Source organism: Choloepus didactylus, chromosome 10, assembly GCF_015220235.1.
Source record: "Choloepus didactylus isolate mChoDid1 chromosome 10, mChoDid1.pri, whole genome shotgun sequence".
Classification (NCBI taxonomy): Eukaryota; Metazoa; Chordata; class Mammalia; order Pilosa; family Megalonychidae; genus Choloepus; species Choloepus didactylus.
The window spans coordinates 44,332,172-44,354,121 of record NC_051316.1 but is presented as its reverse complement, the minus strand read 5'-3'; the positions used below and the strand labels follow the sequence as shown (position 1 = coordinate 44,354,121).

Here is a 21,950-nt window from a genome sequence, read left to right as displayed (position 1 = left end):
ACCTGGTTCAAAAAATGGAACATTAGGATCTCAGAAGCCTAGAAACCATCTAGTTACTCTTTAACTAGTTGGTGTTCATTCTTAAAGCGGTAGGGTAGCTTGCAAGACTACTGTGTTCCTAAATATCTGTGGTGAGGTTTATGTCCTGAATTGTTTTAGGGGACATGAGTATGTGTACTGCCAACATTGGAAAAAATCTTTAAATCCTTAAGGAAATTAAGGCCTCAGGAATTCACTACAAGTGTCTTCAACCAGAAGATAATGTTAAACATACTTGCTGAATATTACACCCTAATAATCTAATGACTTAATGGGACTTACTGGAATTTATTTCTAGAATCTGTAAAGAGCAGAGTGATCAGATCAACTGAAGATGATGCAAAAGCTAGCTGGACTTTACTCACTGGGAGAATTACATTCTTCCCTTAAGTGGCTTCATTCAAGGAACACGGGTGCGTAATCGGTATCTGCAGCAAAGCCAAGAGGCAGAAAGGAGCCTGAATTTATCCCCTTGCCTCCCAGTGAGTCTGACCCACCCAGAAAAAGAAAGCTTTCTCTCATGTGCTTCCTTCCTAAGAGACCAACAAAGAAAAACACACTGGACCAGTGCTCATAAAACAACCAGACACTCATCCCACTTAATCTATTTACTCTTTTCCAGTCACTTCCAAGTGGCCCAGGTGATAACTGTGCACACCAGCCAGAGCACAATGCTGTCCAAGAGTCCATCGGTAGAGCAGATGGTCACAAAGGCAAAATTTCCTTTAAGTTATTTCAAAATGGTAATGGCTTTTCTGAGTGAGTTGATCAAAGGTAGATCAACTTAATCCTAAAAAGTGGGATGAAGTTCCAAAATACCAAGCTTTTCTCCAAAGAACCTTACAGCCATTTGCAAAATCAATGACAAGCTGCTCAGACCATACCGGCATCAGTCTGAGGTGGGGAAAGGAATGAATACCTTTCACAGAGCCCTAAATGCTTGCAGAGTATGAAAAAGACTGCATAGGCAAACCAATACTCAAGAGTTAACAAGTGTCATCTCCTTAGAGGATTCCGTGCTTCTAAGGTGGCTTGTTGCTGTCACAGAGCAGGTGTCACCTACCTTGGAGGAATCCCTGTTTTTAAATACTCTCCCATGCGACTAACATCTTCAAGAGGGAAAAACTTTTTTCCCGTCAACCAGAATGGAACACTACATGCATCCACAATGAGGAGGTGGACTCCTGTGCTCCGGAAGGTAAAGTCTGTGCCATTGACCTGAGAATAAAAGAATGTCCTCTGCTGTCATCACTATTTCAGTAACATTTCCAGGATAACTCTCCCTGCCAGCCCCTTCTCTCTGTCTTCTAAACCCTGTGATTCAAATTACACTGCCAGGAGTCGTGTGTTCCACTTACTCTTTTTCTGTGAACATTTGAAAACCATGCCTGTGTTTCCATAGACTCTGTCTGGACTGATCTTTACTTACTAGACAAGAAGCTCTGGACAAGGGGCAGCCCCCTCAGCCAGGCCTGGTGCCCCTCTGCTGTACTCAGGGCCTTTTTCTTCCACAAGCACCATCTCTCCAGGGTCAAGACTTTGTAACTCAGAAGAGCAGGTGGCAGCTTCTCTACTGCAGCTCAGAGCTCACTTACTGTCACATTGGTTCAGGAAAAAACAAGTTATCATGCCTAGACCCACAAAAACCCCATTAGAGTTTAGGGCTGGAATTTCATAGGAGCCAGAATGCCTCATCTTCCTTGCCCCCAAAGATAGCTCTCCTCTGAAATCAAAATGGAAAAGAAGCAGTTTTACTGGGATTTAAGCCACAGGTTATTATTATACTTTGTTACACAATTATCGTGAGCTGAAAGTTCCATAGTCAACCTCTTTAAATTAATGGCTTGTGGCCTTTTCAAGAAAAGGAACTCTAGACATTTCCAAATATCATTAATTCTTCAGTCAAAATGGGGGGGGGGGTTTAGATTGAAAAATAATTCGAACCTGAATTAAGTCCATAGGCAATGTTTCTGTTTATAGTGTGTAAAATTATAAACTGTGCTAAAGGTTCACACAGAATAAAATGCTCTCACCACTACATAACTGCCCTCATGCTTGGGGAAATTATGATATTTAAGTTTTATTTCTAATCATTATTGATCTCACAGGAATTCACAAAATGGCTTTTTAGCTATGTTTAAGTTGCTCTAATCCAGTGAATACTTCTGGAACTGCTTGGGGTAAAATGCCACTTTATATTAGGAAAGGTTGAAAGTGATTCCTTTATTTTTAAAAATCCAGATACTTAAAACTGAGGTACATTTAAGAAAAAATATATAATAACCTTCAAAGCACACAGAAAACACCAAGAAAAAATTTAATGACCCTCAAAAAGGTCCTTTTGAAAAGAACTCTCCAAAATCTGTTGCTTAAAGGAAACAGAAAACTTTCCATAAAAACTAAAGCAAAGTCATGCACAACAAAACATTTTTCAGATGCTACATGTGAAAAGTACTGGAGACAAATCTGACAAAACATGATGTTCAAGACTTCTCCAGGGTCCCAGACACCCAATGTAAAGCAAGAAAGACAAACAATGTCTTCAGACCCTGGGGCATAGACTGCCTTGGATTTTTTTGGGGGGTGGGGGTGTGTGCAAACATTATATTCTTTAATTATCTAGCTAGTAGAGCAGTGGGACCCAGCATCCCCCACTTCCTTTACGCAGCTGACTCCCACCAGATTCTAGCAGGCTAAAATCAGATTTTTCATGTGGCTGACCATATTAAGAGCTGAGCTAACAAATTTCATGCCCCCAAGGTTATATGCGTATTGCGAAATAAAGGATTGCCGACCTGGGAGAATAGGCATAAGTATGTTTTTGGGAAATCTTTGGGTTGCAACAAAGTGGGATATTTTAAATTCAGACTTGTTAAAAAGTAAAATTTAATCCTGTCCACAAATATATGGATTTCTGATTATGTTGCCCCCAGTGAAAAAACTCCCAAAGAGACCATAAGATACTGGACCCAGGCTCTGGCTGGGTATCAGTTCACTGGCTGGACGCCTGTTAATCAGAGCTCTCTATATGGCATGCAGAGCAACGTGACTTTGGACAGGTCATATGCCGAGGACGAGTTCCCAGTGGCTAACTTGGCTCTAAGCCCAAATTCTAGATTTGACACTGAGGCTCAGGTCAATACTTCTACTAATTCAGTTAAAAAAGACAACACTTTGCATCCTCAGTTCCTCCTCTGAAATAAATGGGATCCAGGAGCCTTAAAATTTCAAAAAAAGGCCAGAGAGATGTTAAAAACTTTGTTTCTTCTATCTTTAACAAACTACTTGGGGGCTTAGATTAAGTTTCAAAAACCAGGGTTAAACACAGCTTTCTACATATTGATTGCCTATGGCAATTATTTTTAAGCAAAAATGCCATTTCTCTTACAAAAATTAGTTCTGGGTCACAACTTTTTTTTTTTAGTTAGAGAAGTTGTAGATTTACAGAACACACATGCATAAAATACAGGATTCCCAAATACCCCCCTATTATTAACACCTTGCATTGGTGTGGAACATTTGTTACAACGGATGAAAGCACATCTTTATGGTTGTACTATTAACTGTAGTTCATGGTTTAACTTAGGGTTTGCTGTTTGCATTGTGCAGTTCCATGGTTTTAATTTTTATTCTAGTACCAAATATACAACATAGTATTTCCTTTTTTAATCACATCCAGATATATATTTCAGTGTTACTAATTATGTTCACAATGCCATGCTACCCATGAACGAATTTTAACATTAACCTAAGAGTAATTAATTGGTAAACACAATCTGAGGGGAAAAAATTAATGAAAATAGGTAAGTTATGTATTGAGAAGGTCGAATGTTTAGAAGGTATTAATAGCTCTGTTGTACTGCCTGCCACCAATAATCAAAATGTGAACACAAACACTTGACTATTCCCAGAGATAATTCACATTTCGAGGATGAAACATAAAAGCACACAGCCAGGGCAGCGTACACGCTGATGGTACTTACAGAGATAACAGATGGCTCTCCACGCTGAGTGTCCACTTTACTGGGTGACTGGACTTGCACGGGGAGGTAGCTTCTATGAGGATCACTAGTAAACACCACCTAGACACAGAAGGAGTTCCCTATTTACATTACCTGCATATTTCTCCAAAAGGTCCCCTCAAAATAAATTCAATTATGTTTTCCTTTTCTAAAATTGTGGTGTTATTCTTTTTCTAAAATTTTGTACATCTTTTATGACCTGGAATTCCATCTTTCGATGTAGGCTTAATACGGTTAAGTGTTATGTTCCTGATTTTCTGGAACAGCCCCAGTTCGAAATAACTGTCATCTTGTTAGTAAAATAAATTCAGTAAATGGCCAAAGATGATGTATACTTGAATCTTTGTAAACGTTCATGCAAAAAGTCACAGATCTTTTCAAAATGTCCTTTTCAGACCAAAATGCCCTGAAGTGGGGCTAATGTACTATAGGATTGAGGGAAGTGTAGATAACAAGCACTATCCTGTTTAAAAACTTTCAGTGGCCTTGTATGTCCCCAGATCTAAACTCCTACTTAAGCTGCAAAGCACTTCATAAATTGAGACATTTCATAAATTGAGCAGGTCCCATTTCCCACTGCCTCCTCACTTTCTCACAAGTACTTCTCCTTTCCTGCCATGAGGCCTTGGCTGATGCCGACCCCTCAACCACAACGCCCTTCCCTGGTCTCTACTAACCCTCCAGGTTACTCCCATCTCAACGTTTCTTCCTTCTCCTTCCACTTACTCTCACAAGTCCACACTTACAAGTATATTGTCCTTATAAATCAACATCAGCAGCTTTGTTGCACGAGGAAATAATAATCATAATACGAAGCATTCAAACCTAGACATTCTTTAAGTCTTAGATTTGGAGCCAAAATTTCATGTGACTTTTGCTTAATATGAAGGTCTTTGTTTTTGATATAAAAAAATTAAATTCCCCCCCAAAATTCCAAGTAAAAGTGATGGTCCTGGATGCTTCAAATTCTTTGCCATTATACAAAATAAGTAATCAATAATTTTTTAAAAAATGAATTCTGATCAATGTTTCAATTACAAAGAATAGAGTGCTAAATATCATACATGGGGACAAGCTTTGTGGCACAGTGTGGCACACTGAACATCTAGTCTACATCTAAAGAGTTTTCAACATCATGCATGGAACCACTTAACAAAAGAAACCTAGAATTAACAGCCAATGGTGATTAAATCAATTTTAATAAATTAAAATATTTATTATAAATTTAATGTTATTATAAATTACATAAAGCCTCTTCCAGTAATGAAGGACTTTCTTGGCAAAGCCAGCTCGAAAATTAGGCGGGAGAAGTTACGTCTTCACAAAGATTATCTCAAACTATCATTTTAATAGTGAAAAACATTACATGAAACAGGAAAGGACCCAACAAAACCTTCTTCACATATACAATTTTTTTTTTTTGGGGGGGGTGCTTTTCTTTGTTGTCTATGGAGGACAGGGGTGGTTCAGAGATAAGAAAGACCACGTCAGTGAGCTGCCATTTTAAAAACTTACTATATATTATAATTGGAAAAGAAATCCATTTTTCCCTGCTTTCATTGCTACCAGTAGTCAGAAGCAAATGAGAAATAAAGAACTTAGGCATATAAGAGTTTTAGTTTTCTTAAATCACTTAGAAATGCAAAGTAAGATTTAGAGGTTTTCTCCACATTAATAGGCAGTGTGCATTTTGTGTGTGGACTCAAATGTGAGTCCTGAAGGGGTCCTTAAAACAGACCACTGGGTCCACCCTTTGAGTTTCTGACTTAGCAGGTCTGAGGTGGGGTCCTAGAATTTGCATCTCTAATCCCAGGTAACACTCTGAGAGCCATTTTCCTTAGTCCCTAAATGTTATTTAGGGCAGTATGAGCTCTATACTTCTTTTTCAGGTGAAACTGGTCTGACTTCTTTTGGAACCCCCTCACTATGCTGCATAATTGGATTTATTTCATTGCCATGTTTTCTCAAGATCCAAAAGGAGATCATCTAATTAAGAATGAAAAATATTTTTACTCTGTTAAAGAAATGCAATTAGCACACACTTCAAAATTAAGAGTGGCTTTGCACTCTTAAATAAAAAAAATGATTTTCATGAGCTACATGATAGTTAATTTTACATGTCAACTTGACTAGGTCATGATGTCCTGGCCCTTGCTGTGGAGGTATTTAGTAGATGGGATTAGCATCTACAATCAGTTGACCCTAACTAGAGGAGATTACCCTCAGCAATGTGGGTGGGCCTCATCTAATCTGTGGGAGGTCTTAACCTTAAGAACTGAGGGTTCCAGAGATCAGAAGGAATTCTTCCTCAAGAGCACGCCCTATACTCACATCTTGAGTTTCCAGCCTAAGGAATTTGGACTCAAAATTCAGCAACACACTCTGCCAGGATTTTCTGCTCCAACCTACCCTACAAATTCAGACTTGCCAGCTTCCACTACTGCAAGAGCCAATTCCTTATAAAAAATCTCTTAAACACACATACACACATACATACACACACATAAACACACATCCTGTTGGTTCTATTTCTCTGAAGAACCCTGACTAATACAAACTGTACTTTCTGAAGAGCAATTTCACACTACAAATAAAACAGAGAAGTGTGTTTTTTTTTAATATCACTGACATGTAAACCAAACAGCAATGCTGTAGCAGAATCACATATCTGAGAGAGAAAAGATGCCCACCTACAAAACAACTTCTAACTTCAAACTGTGTAAAATCCACTTCACACAGGGTCAATCACTGTATCACAGGGGGGAAATGTTTTCTTACAAATTTGGACTAGTGTGCTTTTGATAAGAATCACATTCTAAAATGGGCCAAAATTCAGGAGAAAAACATCCAATATTCATAAACTGGTAACAAAGATGTTTCCAAAAAAATCATTCCTTATTGTAAAGAAACATTCTGACTTTTTCTCCCAGGCCACATTCCACCCTTCTTCCTTGTTTACCTGACTGGTGCCGCAGCCTCGACAGAGGCCAGTGAGCATGGCAGGCATTCGCTTGATGGCCGACGGCCTTCTGTAATACTGTGGGTACGCTTTGGCCATGCAATTACTGATGTCTTTGGAGTTTGATGTTGCCTGGATCTTGATCCTTTCGCATCCCTCAGATGAGCAGTAACTGTGGCCATCCCTGTGGCTTGTAGCTTTGAGATACAAAAACAGCAATCTGCCCAAAACAGAACACAAGCCATTGATGTTAGACTTACTCTCAAAGAACTTAACACAATTCCTCAAATCGACTCATTGCCAGAAGGGCTACTCCTCCAATAAAGAACCTTTTCTTTGAAACAAAAATAACTACAAATGAAATATGAAATCTGCTTATCTTTTCTTTCTTCACTACTAGGGTCCTAAGGCAAACGCAATGCCATGTTAGAAAATATTTCCATATCCTGATTCTGCCATTCCGCAAGATACAGAAGTTGATTTCTGCTTGGAATTAGTTCAACAGGTAATTTGGGAGGATGGAATTTGGCTTGGTTCAAAAATTCCTTGGAAAACATTAGACTTGGGTTGAGTTTAGGATTTGGTAAATTAGTGTGGTTTATTCTATCTTTTTGTTAAAAAATCATTTGGGTTTAAGGCACAAAACTGGAATAATAAAAACAGCAATTGACTTGTTTGACTAAGGCCAAAGTATGGTCTCACAAGCAAGAGCAGATGGGCCAAAACCCAGCAAAATGAACAGTCCTACTCCTTCTGGATTATCCTCCTACTGCTAAGACAATTGGAAAAGTCTAACTTTCAGGCAGCAGTCCAGCGTCTATCATTGAACCCAGTCCTTCTCAACCAAAAGGAAGACAAGTCTAAAGGACAAGAGCCAATGCAACTGACTACCATGGATGAAGAATTCACATTTTAATCAATGAGCAATACCGAATTGCAAATATGAGGTAAAAATCAGCCATTGTCCCAACATCCACTAATTCTAACATACATACTTAAGGAATGCAGGGACCTGGTTAGGCACAAGCATTTTGATATATAACTACAATAGTAAAAATTATTCGAATGAAAAAGAATTAGAACCTCAGAGGATGAGAGACTCTTGAAATACTCCAGACTAGGAAATAGTTCCCATCTTTTCATACAGGTAATCATTAATTCAAGGTCCCCTGACTGTCCTTAAATTTGGGTGTTCCATTTATTTTTTGGAAAATTAATCACGAATGTGGAAGTTCTGTAACTACAGAATATGAGTCTAGGTAAGTTGTTGGTTTACATATAATTAGAAATCAAATGTCAGGGAAACTTATGAGAAGAAAATATTTAAGCTAACCACACTGGTTTCTGAAGAGGACATTAGTGGGAAAATGAGTTGTATATTACAAGGTGTTTACCAACTGAACTTAAACTCAACTCTCCCCAATTAATTCTGCCATTCTTCTCCCCACACTGAACTTTCTGTCTTTCCCAAACATGCCATGCCACGTTCTTCCATGCCTCCATGCATTTGCACACATGGTACCCTCTCTTCGGAGCACCTCTCCCATCCTGTCTTCCATCTCCTTTTACTCATTCCTTGAGATTTAGCTCCAGTGTCGCCCTTCTGGGGTGACATTGGTTTACTCCAAAAAGCACGCTGAATATCCCACTATAAGACTTGCAGCATTTAAATCTTTCCTCTCTAATTACTTGCTTTACAGGCCCACATCCTTCAGGGGACTGCGAATTTGCAGATGTTAAGAAATGCACCTTGCTCACATTATTACCTTGACAGTATCTAGGTAAAGGCACATGGTAGGAATGTCAGCTATAGGGAAGGATATTGAAGGAGCATGCTAGTTGCTGGAGGAGTACAGAAGACAAGGCCTACCATAATCAAAGGCTGAGACACTGTAACTGGAAAAAAGCAGATAGAGCCAACAGGACCCCAGGAGAACAGGATTAGAATAAAAAAGTGGAAAGACGTAGCCTAGAGAAAGTTGGAAGCAAATATGCCATGGTTATACAGTGATTCTTAAAAACTCCACGTAAACTTGAGGGATAGCCTTAAAATCAGTAGGAAGAGAAAAATGAGCTTTCATTGAAACAGGAACTATATCATATCTAAATAATCATCACAAGAGTAGTTATGGGAAAAGTTATTTTAATTTTCAACTTGGCCTACTGGTTCTTTATTGACAAGAATAATTTCTCTCCCTAAATTGCCTTAATAGGTATATGGCAAACATTTTTACTCTATTTCTACTGCCAACTATAATTACGAGTCATTTCCGCTCTCCTCTAAACCTTTAATAGTGATATACATAGCATTATCCCACAGCAGCTGCTTTTCTAAACAGCCACCACATCACAGCCTCTTCTTAGCTACTCAGCAGAAGAACTAGCAATTTCACCATTAAAGAAAAATAGCAATAATTCTCATTCCCTAATTCCACTGAATTACCCTGTGTTGGAGTCAAAATAGAATTTCCTCTCAGACTGCTTTCTCTGCAGTTCTTCCATTGAATGTACTGGCTCGTAGTCTTCCTTTTTGATTAATGAGCTATTTTGCCGCAGAAAGAAGCCAGAGATAATCTGAAAACTTGCATCTGATGGGTAGCAGAGGCCAACTCGAATCCAGTCATTCCTATAAAGGAGAGACAATAAAAAATTAATTCACATTAGAGCCAGTGTCTTTTGAGTATTACTGCATATGCAAATTTTAGCATTTTCTCTTTCTTAAATTTCTGCTGTGTGTTCAGCCATTAACAATGGCAGTCCTGAACCCTGACATACTGAAGAATCATCCACCTTTATCTGTCACCCAAATTTCTCTAATCAACATTTTTGCAACATTAATATGACTACAAAAAATTCTGAGTTTCAACAGGCTTCAAGGGAATACGAATAGTAACTAGATAAAATGTACTTAAGCCACTGCAAATGGATAATAAAAATAACTGAACCTGTTAGGTATAGACAGTTGCACTGAAGTGGTAATACTAATAGCCTGATAGCAGAAGTGTACACTGGTAAAAGATGTTCTATACAGTATCATCTATAATAGCCAAAAAAAAAAAAAAAAAAAAAAAAAGGCAGGGGGAAAATGATCCAAATGCCCATGAGGGGAGGGGTGTGGTTAAATAAATGATGGTCCATTCATGTGTTTAGTGAGAGCAGGGAGAAGGGAATATTCCAAAATGTTTATAATGCCTCACTTTGATTAGTAGGATTATAGCTCATTTTAATTTTCTTTTCCTGATGTTTTTCTGTATTTTCTTATTTTGTATAATGAGAAAGTACGTCTTTTATAACTTTTAAAGTGTTATTTTCATAAGTAGCCCTATAACAAAATTGATGACCTCCCTATAATTACATTAAATCAGAAAAAAACTATTATCCATCTCCTTTTCTTGCCTTTGCACATCATGTAATTTTTAGAAACTTTTAGCTAATTAACTAAACAGAGAAAGCACTTGAATTTCAAGCCATGTGGATTTTTCTAAACTTTTCATTTCTGGATTCAGCCTTGCCCAGTATTTGTTCAAAAGTTATGAATGACATTTACAGAAACCCACAGATCATTTGATTATAGTATTTCAAATTCATAACCTCAGTTCCTCAAATTCAAAACCCTGCCAGATGTAGCTTTTTGGATTGTTGATCACTTTTTCACATTTCTCCTCCTCTCTGACCATCATTTGTTTCTTTAATTGACTTCACAGCTCACATATGGGAGTCATCTTATAAGATTGTGCTCTTAGAAAACAATCTCTGGACATACAGTGGACTAAGGATTGGAGGTAGGGAGACCAAGAAGAAGGCGACAGAGAAATCCAGACAACATATGATGATGGTGTGAACTCAGTCACCAGCAGGAGGGGAAGAAAGAAGCGGAGAGATCTGAACTACATCGAGGAGACTGAACCAACAGGGCTTGGTTCCTGAGAAGGAGAGATGAGGAAAAAGAAGAGTCAAGGATGAATCCTGGGATTCTGGCTTGGGTAAGTGGGGTTGCTATTCTCCTTTTCCTCCAGAAAGAGCTTAGAGATGCAGCAGCAAATGTTATGGGAGAATTACAATGGCTCAGTTTGGAGCATGTACCAAAGGCCTAAATATCTCAGAACAACAGCTTCTATACCACAATATTCACCCATCTTTGGAAGTGAGCTACTTAGAGTTGAATTCCTGTATGTTCTATGTCCATCTCTGTTCCTTTGAATTGGGTGTTTTAAGACAAGTCAGAGGTTTATGACCAGTCAGGAGGACAAACCATTTCAGTTTTTATGCAAAATCAGAAGAACAAGTAATTTCAGTTTTCAAGAACATATCTGAGCATGGAATCCAATGGGTTAAGACTCACACATATCTAGATTGGTTTATTCTGCCTTTCAATAAAAACTCCGTCCCTCGTTTCTAGTTTCATCTTCTGTCACTTCCCCTATGCTCCCATCACAATGAACTCTTCACTTCCTGAGTAGAGTTGGTCCTTTCCCAACACTGTGCTGTTGTAACAACACTGATCACTTAATCAGTGTTTCCTCAGTGCAGCCTGGCTCAAGTCCCTAAGGCAGAATTAGTTGCTCCATTCTTTTACCCCTAAAAAATCTTGTTTATTTACTTGAGCTTTTTTCCCTATCTTGATACCGTAAGCTCATGGAGGGCAAGTACTTTTCTCGTTCATCTTTATATACCCAGCAACCAGCACAAAGTAACCATTTGAATTAATTAATGTAAACCCAGAGCCTATGTTTGTTATCAAGTCTAGCCAGATGGACAATTAAGAAATCATGAGGAGAGAGAATGATGCTTTAAGGCAGAGGTGGCAACTACCTTGCATTCGTGCCACAACTCATCTACCTCATGACCCAAGCACACATTGCTAGTCAACCACACCCCTCTCTTCTATCAAGTCCTGCTCAGAGCAGACATTACTAGTCAACCACACCCCTCTCTTCTATCAAGTCCTGCCCAGAGAAGACATTACTAGTCAACCACACCCCTCTCTTCTGTCATGTTTGAACTTGACCTCAAAAATCTTTCAATTTCCCAGGGAATCAAGTGACCGATTGTATCACCATATAAAACTTTCTTTCCATCCCATCTATAGAGAATTACAGCATTCTGCAGACTATATTAAACGGCTTTCTGCACATAATACTCACTTCCATAGGCCTTTTCCCATAGAGAAAAATAAGTGCTTTTAAAATGACAGGATTCTATTTGTGTAATCTCTTAATTCCATCAATGTAAGATATGCAAACAGTTTACTTTCTGCTAGGTGGGTAGAAGTTATTTTTCTCCACTAAATTCCTATGTTCTTGCCTGTTTGAAATGAGAGTAACTGAAACATACTTATTGAAGTTTATGAGGTATAGAAAAGTCGTCCGCGGCGCGGGTCCATTCCAGTGGATGGTGTAGCCCTTCTCCAGCATGATGACCGGCTGGTACTTGGGAAAGGCAGCCTTCTGGTTAATGCCCCGGAGAACCATGGGGTGGGATGGATACTCGTCTCGCGTGATGGTCATGGTCAGGTTCTGAGTGCTCTGTGTCTGCACATACACCTTCAGAAAATAATGAAGAATTAAACAAGGGGAAGGAAATTTTAAGTCACCTAACAAACTGTTTCAGCACAAAGTCATGTGTCCCTGCTTTGAAAAGAGAGATCTGTGGATTGTGAGATCTGTGCCAGACCAAATGAGCAGCAGTGAACTACACAGAAGCTACGCTTACAATGCAGTCTGCTTAAACTGAAACAGTGAAAACAGACCATGCATTCCGCTAGCCAAAATCATCATAATCTCTTCTACCACAACGGGCCAGCTTATTCATCAGAATATAAAACCTTTGTGGTTTACACAGTTTGTTCAAGGAATCCCTCAATCTGAAGAACACACATTCAAAAAAATCAGCTAACGAAAGTGAAAACTGATACCCTCTGGCCACATATGAAAGACTTTCCTCTAAACCAAGAGATGGAAAACTTAAATATCATAGAGCTCTGACTTTCAATTTTCCATGACCTATATCAGCCCAAAATGTCATCTTTCACTTAGCCCCCCCCCCAAAAAAAAAGAAAAAAAAAAGGAAGGGGAGCAGTATAAAAAGCTCTGCAAAAACTGGAAAAATAGATTGAATTGAGACAAATTTGTAAGTCCTGAATTTATTCTAGTAACATTTAAGTCACTTGCCATGCCAAAACAAAATCTTCCCCAAACGTATCTTCCAAAGACAAACCTCAGATTTCCAAAAACATTACCTAAAACAAATCAGTATCCTATAAACAAACTCTCCATAAGTATTAAAACACTTGCAGAATATCGACATTTAATCCACAATGCTTCTAAGCCTCACCAATCTACCCACAAGATATTTTTCTAGATGCTTCGATTTTCTTTTTCTGTCATTTCTACCATCTCGTCAAGACTGATTTATCAATTATATGCCCTCTGGGCCAGAAAAGTCTTCTCAACTCTCATTCATGTTTGACTAGTAAAATACATTCATCTTCTCCTTTGGCATCACGTGAACAGTTTAAAATAAAAAAACAGGAAGTATTTTTGAGACTACTGACTATCTTTTAACGTGTGTGTGTGTGTGTGTGTGTGTGTGTGTGTGTGTGTACCTTCTTCCAAATCAAAAGATGACTGGCGGTAGCACATGTAACCTTAATTCTCCCTTCCTTCCTGAGCATCTTTATCCCTTAGATCAGCAAAGAGCAGGAATTGCATTAAAAAATATTAGCAGATAGCCAGATAATGATTCTTTTATCTTGAGATCCAGTTGCTTCCATCTTTCACCAATATATACTACTTTATTTCTAAGTAATAACAAATGGCTGCAGATCTGGGCTCCCAGCCCAAATACCAAATTCTCAGGAGAAAATTTCTGATCTGTGATTAGGTCCAATTTCAGATAGCAATACCATTTCCAAAGCCTGCTGGGAAGCATTAAACAGTTTCTTATATTTCTTTCTTCATTTACAAATGAAAATAAAATTATTCCTCTGTTTTTAAGATAGAAGGATCAGGTTCACATTCTCAAATACATCAGAAATCCAAAGGTTGAGTAATTTATTGAGGGAATGTTGAACAAATGAAAGAAAAAAATACATATATACACACACACACATTTATAGTAACTGTGCTTTATAAAAATTAAGTGTTATCATAACCATATAATTTACTGCCACATTTATAAACATTTAAAAATATAAACTTTTCATTGATAAGCACCTATTACTCTAAGTCATACACACAAACATACATTTATGTTAATATATACAACGGGCAAGAAACTTAACTGGAAGTATAGTTACAAGGGAACTAGGAGCTTTTTGTAATTGCTGGTTTTAATTTCAAAATTTCTTTAGATTACCCAGTATTGATGGGTCAACTTAATTTGGAGAGGCAATTCTGATTAAAAATAAAATGAATGGAAAAAAGAAATCACATTTAAAATCACATTCTTTTCTTCTTTATTACACTGTAGCTAATTCTCCATCCTTTCCTTATCCTCCCAGGAATTAAGCAAGTATTACATATTTTTTTGCTTATAGGAATGAGAAATTCCACAACAGAGGAGCTAATGCCCCATAAAAGCAAACGAGAAATTCTCTCCAATCTTTATCCCTCTTAAGCCCTTTGTTTTGTCTATAGATAAGAATCTGAACATTTTTAAAGTTTTTTTTAAATTTAAGAATCATAGCATTCTTTAACAGTCATGATTCAGAGTCAGAACAATGAAGAACTCTGCTCCAAAAAGCTCCAACTACAGAAAGCTAAGGTGACGGAAAACACAAAAAACACAAGGGGCTCAAAGAAGTGGAAAAACAGGAGCCCATGAACACACAGTTGACAGGAAAAGTAACCAGAGTTCAGCAGAGGGGCCACATCACAGGACTGACCCTTCCCCAGAAGAACACACCCTACAAATAAGAGCATCTGGCACCAATTCAACAGGAGAGGCATCTTTCTTCTTTCCTGCCTTTGATGCTATCAGAGCCCAATGCCATGGGAGACGATCCCTTGCCCTTCCCCTCATTCTCCTCTCCATGTTCTAATCATTCCTTTACTTATTATTTTATCTCCCCTGACAGTACATTATTAAATCTTGCCTTTTAATTGTCTAAAATATGGAAATAAAATTCTGCTCCCTTCAAAATTCTGGGTAACTGATACCTCCATCCTGCAATCTCTTCAATATATCCAAATATCTCTATTTAAAATCATCTTTGCAATTTATAGTTTTGCTCTTCAAATAATACTAGTGGCAGCAAGCACTTAACTATGTGCCAAGCCAAATACAAAATGCTTTACATGTATTCATTCATTCAATCTTCACAACAGCTTCATGGGAGAGGAACTAGTATTATCCTCACAGTGCACAGGAACGGAGTAGTTAATTAACTCACCACCCCATATTTTAGGAAATAGCAGAGCCAGGATTCAAACCCAGGCAGTGAGATCTAAAGTCTGTGCTAACCTCCCAAATTAGTCCATCCTCTTACACTAGGCATCAAGTTAACAAATACACAATTGGTCTCAATTTTTCCAAGAGGTGTTTCCCGATCTGTATAACCCCCTTCCTATTTTCAGACATTTTATATCTTAATATAATTAGAAGTTTTCTTTGATTCCTTCCTTGTCCTCTTGTTTCCAATTCCAAGCTCTGTCCCTGCTTTCTGGTCACCTCTCATACCTAGAAAAGAGTCCATCTCACTTTCCATGTGACCTATTGATACTCTGTCTCGAAAGCCAGGCTCTCTAATTTTGTAGATCACAACCCTGAAAGCAAACAATAAACCTTGCTTTCATGGGGCAGAACTGCAGTGTGGGAAGAAAATCCTGGTCAGGAAATACGGGTTCTTGCCCCAACTGCATGTATCCCAGCCGTACTTAACCAAGCACAAATCATCTCACCTCTCTGGGACTCACTACTCCACGTTTTAAGTTTGGTTTAAGGTGGGGAGTTGGCTGGAATGTAGCTTTAAATAAAATTCTATGAGTCTATGATTCCCATGTATTTTCCCTTATTCGATGATTTGCTCATTTGTTAGTTCCTTCTTTTCTTTCTTACCTCCCTCCTTTCTTCCCCCTTCTCTCACACCTCCCTTTCTCCTTCCTCTTCCCCGTCCTCTTTTCCCTTCCTTTCCTTCATCCCTCCCTCTTTTCTTCATTCCTTCCTTCCTTCCTTTCAAAAAATCATGCTTTGGAAAATGTGAATCACAATGAGAAGCTGAAAAGCATGCATCACAGAAGCAGTGCTATCAAGAGCTGGTAGGAAACCAGACATCAAGACACATTCAGAGCCCACCTGGGCATAGGCCCCGCTGCAGACCACTGCATTCCATTTGGTTACATTAACACAGTTTGGATGGCGGATTAGGTAGTTGTCAAGTCTTCCCACATAGGCGTCCTTGTATCCTGTCACAGAGCCATCAACGTCATGGAATATGGAGTTCTTATCACCATCCAGCTCACAATCTTCAAACCACGGACCGGGCTTTCCAAAGAAGACATTCAGAGAGACCTGACAGCAACAAGAAGCAAGGACATTGCAAGATGAGGGCTTCTGCCATATCAGCCAACATCCCCCATGAAGATCCAACTGCATGTCCATTACAACCACCTGGAGGTTAAAACAGTTCTGAGATACAGCTGATAGTCTGTCAACTGTAGCATCTAGTCAACCTGAATTTTCTACTCAATGAACATGCTTGGGGAAAAAAATCCCAAAGCCTTATGGAGCCCAAGTGGCAAATGTTAAACTACATTTCAGTTTGTTGCCTACTCCCCATCCCCCACCACCCTCACTTAAAAACTATACCTGTTCTCCAAGCAAAACTAACCTGCGATAACAGAAAACAGGACAGTTGGGAGGGGAGCTATGTGTTGCATATATTTGTCAAAAGTCATAAACTATGTACTTACAATCTGTTGATTTCCCTGTATGTAAACCAGACATCAATTAAATAAAACATCTATTAGAAGTTCTAACTTCACCCTAAATATTTTAGTTAGTTACTCAAAAAAATAAGTATAGTTCAAAATTTCTTCACAAACTTTTCTCACAAGGACAACAGCACAGAAAATTCCAGGTTAGGTGGGCCACTGGGCTTGAACAGTATGGGTTTTCCTAGCTATAACTTTAAGATTTATAAAACCAATGCAACATCTAACAAACTGTTGGTCAGGATGACCATGTGAGTGGCCACTGTATGCATGGGGGGACCTCAGGGAGGTGTGTGTGGACAGTAAGTGAACAGCCACTCTCTACACTGGAGAGGTGACCCAAGACCCTCCCGAGGTATGTGGGAAGCCATCTACTAGTCTAGCACTTAACTCTTCTTTGAAGTCATGTGGCCTGAAACAGAACCACCCAACCAAGCTGCCACTCCAAGTTGCAGCTATGTCTATGCCATTCTATAAAACCAGATATAGACTTTAGCAAGCCTATTCCAAGTTCTATTTTTAAAGTGGGCAACCACAAAGTTTGGCTGTGGTGGTAGATGAAAGAGCTACAAGCCACTTCCCAGTTGTGGCTGCCTATGGGAGCACCTGAGATGCAATCTCTCTTGTACAACTGTCATCATGGAACTGGCAAGACATGGGGAAGGGTAGGGTAGGTAACTAGATTGTCCCATGTATTAAGGGCAAAGGGGGGGAGGTATAGTTGATAAACTGCTAAGAAAACTATTTCTGGGGACTATTGAATTGTGAACATTTCCATATCCCCTTTGCAATCTTCATAAAAGCCTTTCACCAGTTTAGATCAGAAACAATGCAAGTTGTATTACACCCTCCTACTTTTCCTCTTGTTTCCTAACATTTTATCCCCTGATTTCCAAGAAGAACAGGACCCAGACAAGTAAAATACCCAAAGAGACCCAAATCTCTTAGTGGAGATGGGCTGCCCACCAACTTATTACACTAAATATTCCCTAAATCAGATGGCCTCTTGTTCCTGTGAAACTTTACAGCCCCCTGTGTCAGTCTCTTAAAGTCAGTTTCCCTTGCAAAATATCATTTGAATGTCAAAAATACTCCAAGTCACTTTGAACTCAATGAAACAGAGAATATGGCATATATTTCTCCTCCCTGACGTAAGGCTTGGTGTGATTCCTTTGTTTGTTGTTTGTATTTTGTCTCTGGGAACATGCTAGTCCTCCTTCATCCTCCATAGTCACCACGTAGGATCTAAAGAACATACTTACATGTGGACCAAACTTCACAAGGGAGATGTTATTCCTGGGCGTTATCTGCCAAGAATTCTTCATGAGGAAGCCAATGGCACTGGTGTACCTGTCTGGAGTTGGCACATATTTTTTGAAAGTGCTCCTGGTGAGATGAATGGGCCCATCGTATATCTGAAAGCCTCTGATTGGGAATGTCCTGTTAAAATGTAAGATTCTGTTTAATGAACACATGCTTGTCCCCTTAACAGCACTTCAATTATTTATATGTTTTATGAATACTGTTGAATATCCCCATGTACTACGCACAAATCTAGGATCTATGGATACGGCAGGAACCAAGTCAGGATCCCTACTCTCATGAAATATATACTGTAGTGGGAAAGACAGACCAAAACACCCACAAAGAATTATTTCCAATACTAAGTCCCATAAAGACAATAAGACACAATAATAAAATAGTCATGTGGGGAGAGAGATGCTATTTTGGGAGGAATGGCAGCCTCTCTGAACAGGTGATTTCTGCACTGAGACTAGAAAGGAGAGAAGGGGTTGGGTAGGAAAAGTTCTGAGCAGAGAGCATTCCAGGCAAGGAGCAAGTGCAAAGGCCCTTGGGTAGGAACAAGCTTGGAGTCTCGAGGGAAGCACAGAACGGCCAATGCAGCCAGAGCAGTGGGGTCAGGGGCCAGAGAGCTGGCTAGGGGCATGGCACGGGGGCCTTGTAGGCCATGATAAGGAATTCATATAATCTACCTGAGGTGGGAAATCACTGGAGGATTTTGAGCAAAAGAGTGACACGATTTGAATTTTACAGAACGTAGTGGGACAAGGGAGTAAGCTGTGGGGGGTGGGGGGTCTGCTGGGACTGCGGTGAATGCAGTGATGACAACCAGAGTTTGGACCAAGATGGACGCTGATAGACTGCTTGACAGGGTTAGGGTTATTTCAACTGTTTTGTTTCATTTTTTTAACCTAAACAGCTGAGTGGATTGTGATACTATTTACAGAGTTGGAGAAAACATGCACTGTAGTTTCTTCAAGTGCATTTAAGAAAAGAGAGAAGGCAAGTAGAAGACAATGCCAAGGACACAATGAAATAATTTTGCCTCCTTGAACCAATATGGTTAAGACCTTTAATTTGGAACTCATATACTTTAGTTTTAGTCCCCAAACCTCTAGGCACGAGAACAAAACACTAATCTGTGTGTAAGCATAAAGAACCTCCTTTCATGTCACTAAAGGACAGTAAAAAGGTGAAATGACACACTTAAGACTATTCGAGCATAAATCGTCATGGTTTACTATTATCAAAAGAGCTAGCTAGATTGAGAAATTTATTTGATTCCTTGTCCTGCTTTCTGTTCAAACACAAATCCAAAAGACTACTAATCATAAATCATCAACCAAAATTCATACACAAAACTCATAATATTTTGTTTCTTATGTTTCTCTCCCATTAAATTCTTTAATGGCATAGCAGAGGATTTCTAAAGCAACTGGTTAGTTTACAACTAAGGTTTCACAAGAATAGCATACATACTAGAAGAAAAACAAAAGCCTAGTTAAAAATCTATACATCATGATTAATTTCCATGCATATAACCCAAAATGATTCTCCCTCATAGAAAAGACTGTATGGTAAAATAAAAACTGGATCCACTGACCAATAAGAAATCTTTGTTTCGGAAAATTCTAGTTAGCAAAGAAGCAATAAGCATTTTGAAACAAAACTGGAGGCCAATATAAAATGAAAAGGGTAGAACTGATGTGGCTACCATCATACTACAGCCCAGAGGCCAGTCCAGTGCGTTTTAGTTTTAATCAACATATTAGGAGAAGCAGCTACAGGATAATAACAAAGACGACAGCATTAAAGCCAAACTAACCGTGTCTGAATCCCACCTCAGCTACTTATGAGCTGTGTGACCTTGAGCAAGCAACTCATTTGTAAAGCAGTAATGATGACAGCACCTACTTTTTTGGGTTTTGCAAGGATCAAGGGAATTAATATGGATAAAGTATTTAGAACAAGGTCTAGAATACTGTATGCATTTAATCAATGTTAGCTATTAAAAAACCATAAAATTCTATTTCCAGTGGTTTCCATGTTCTGATTAATAGGCCTTCTGCACTGAGCACAACATAGAAGGAGTCTCAATATTTCACAATGACATGCACAAGGGAAGAAAAGCCAAGCATAGGTAATCCTCTGCCAGAAGAAAGTCAAGGCTCCCCCCACCCCCCACCTCCCTACACAAAGTCTGTTTCCCCATTCCCCTGACCTGACCTAGCCCAGGCTAGAGATACATTCCTTTAACAGAGCTGATGTGTGAGGAATTGTGCCATTGGCTCTGGTGTGAGGACTTCGGGACACTATTTCATTTTTCTCTTCCTGGTTTTCTCACAAGTAAAATGAGGATAACCCTGAACTGCTTCTCAGAACAGAGATGATGATTAATTAGTTAATAGTTTCTTAAAAGTTTTGAAGAATCTTTGTAGTGCTAAGAACTACTTTATTGACTCTGTGATGATGATGACAGAAAGCAGGCCAAAAGCACCCCACCACCACCACCACCACCATCTGAAACACAGCTAATTACATAGCTGTGGTTAAATTTTGAGACAGCTTTGGCATCAATCAACTGTCATTTTCTAGGACTCTTTTCAGTGGTAATTTCCTTTTCCAGTCGTTATTTCCAAAAACCAACATCACAAGTTGAGGGTAAACTGACCTAATGTTATAGCTACAGTTTGGCAACTTTGAATGGTTTGAGAAAGGAAAAAAAAAAAAAAAAAAAAAAAAAAAACACCAGATTATATAAGGCCTTATGCAAGGGGTGGAGAAACAAGACAGGCTCTTCTGTTATAAAATCTATGAAGCTTTACTAAGTAATGCTCCAGAATTCCAGGAGGGTAACACATATAGTAATAATAATCATAATCATATTCATAGGAAAGATAAGGTGGGGTGAGAATCACAGGATACAGGATTATTATGGAAACCACTTGAGGGATAGTTTCTTATTGTTTACATTTAACACTTCACTACTAATAAGCAATGCTTACCTGTTCCTAGGTAAAGTCCGAGGCTTCTGGTCTATTCCTCCAGTACCCACATACTTGTTCTGACCACCCTGAAAGCCATAATTTCTGCTCTCCCCAACAAAGAGAGATTCAGATACCTCCTGGCTGGACCCTTCATCACTTGGGAAGCTTCCATCACTGTTAAGGTGAGAACAATCATTAACTGCCATTCTCTAGGAAATTAAAATCTACCCCCAAATGAAGGCAAGCTACACTTAAAAAACCAAAAATTTTCAAATTATAATATCAAATCATCAGAAATTGTTTCTAAACTATGAAAATACCTTGTAAAAATTATCATTTTTCAAATTATATATAAACCAGTGAAATTTAATTTAACAGCAATAATAGAATATTCTAGTCCCAAGCAACAATTTTGCAAATGGGGAGAACAAACTTGCCTCGAATGCAACAAATTAAATGACAAATATGTTTAAAATGGCAACTAGAATTACCATTTGGGGAAAAATATATGGCACAAAAGTTTTAATTTTTAAAGACCATTGCTAAATTAGAGCAGCTTCTAACTTTCACTACCTTCTTTTTTGCCCTACTTTTAAAAATCTGTAAACAAAATCTTGTGTTTTTCCTAAGTAAAAAATACGATGGGCCTACCCTTCTGTAGACTTCCAGGTATATTAAAGCTACTATTTTGGTATGAATTCAATTAATC

The 21,950-nt window shown here is 38.7% G+C and overlaps 1 protein-coding gene across 5 annotated transcripts in view; it reads right to left on the bottom strand.

The window, feature by feature from the left end:
• Nucleotides 1-21,950, bottom strand: part of CEMIP2 (cell migration inducing hyaluronidase 2) — an 80,362-nt gene that overhangs the window by 5,896 nt on the left and 52,516 nt on the right. For 2 of the 5 annotated variants that reach the window (XM_037798661.1, XM_037798663.1), the window contains 8 exons: nt 21,260-21,415; nt 18,215-18,392; nt 16,315-16,530; nt 12,355-12,563; nt 9,464-9,646; nt 7,021-7,240; nt 4,023-4,121; nt 1,103-1,257 (listed from right to left, as the gene is read on the bottom strand). In XM_037798661.1, the coding sequence (XP_037654589.1) occupies nt 1,103-1,257; nt 4,023-4,121; nt 7,021-7,240; nt 9,464-9,646; nt 12,355-12,563; nt 16,315-16,530; nt 18,215-18,392; nt 21,260-21,415 (1,416 nt within the window). Of the gene's footprint in view, nt 1-321; nt 468-1,102; nt 1,258-4,022; nt 4,122-7,020; nt 7,241-9,463; nt 9,647-12,354; nt 12,564-16,314; nt 16,531-18,214; nt 18,393-21,259; nt 21,416-21,950 lie in introns of all 5 variants that reach the window. The other 3 variants (XR_005210822.1, XR_005210823.1, XM_037798662.1) reach the window with 3 other exon arrangements.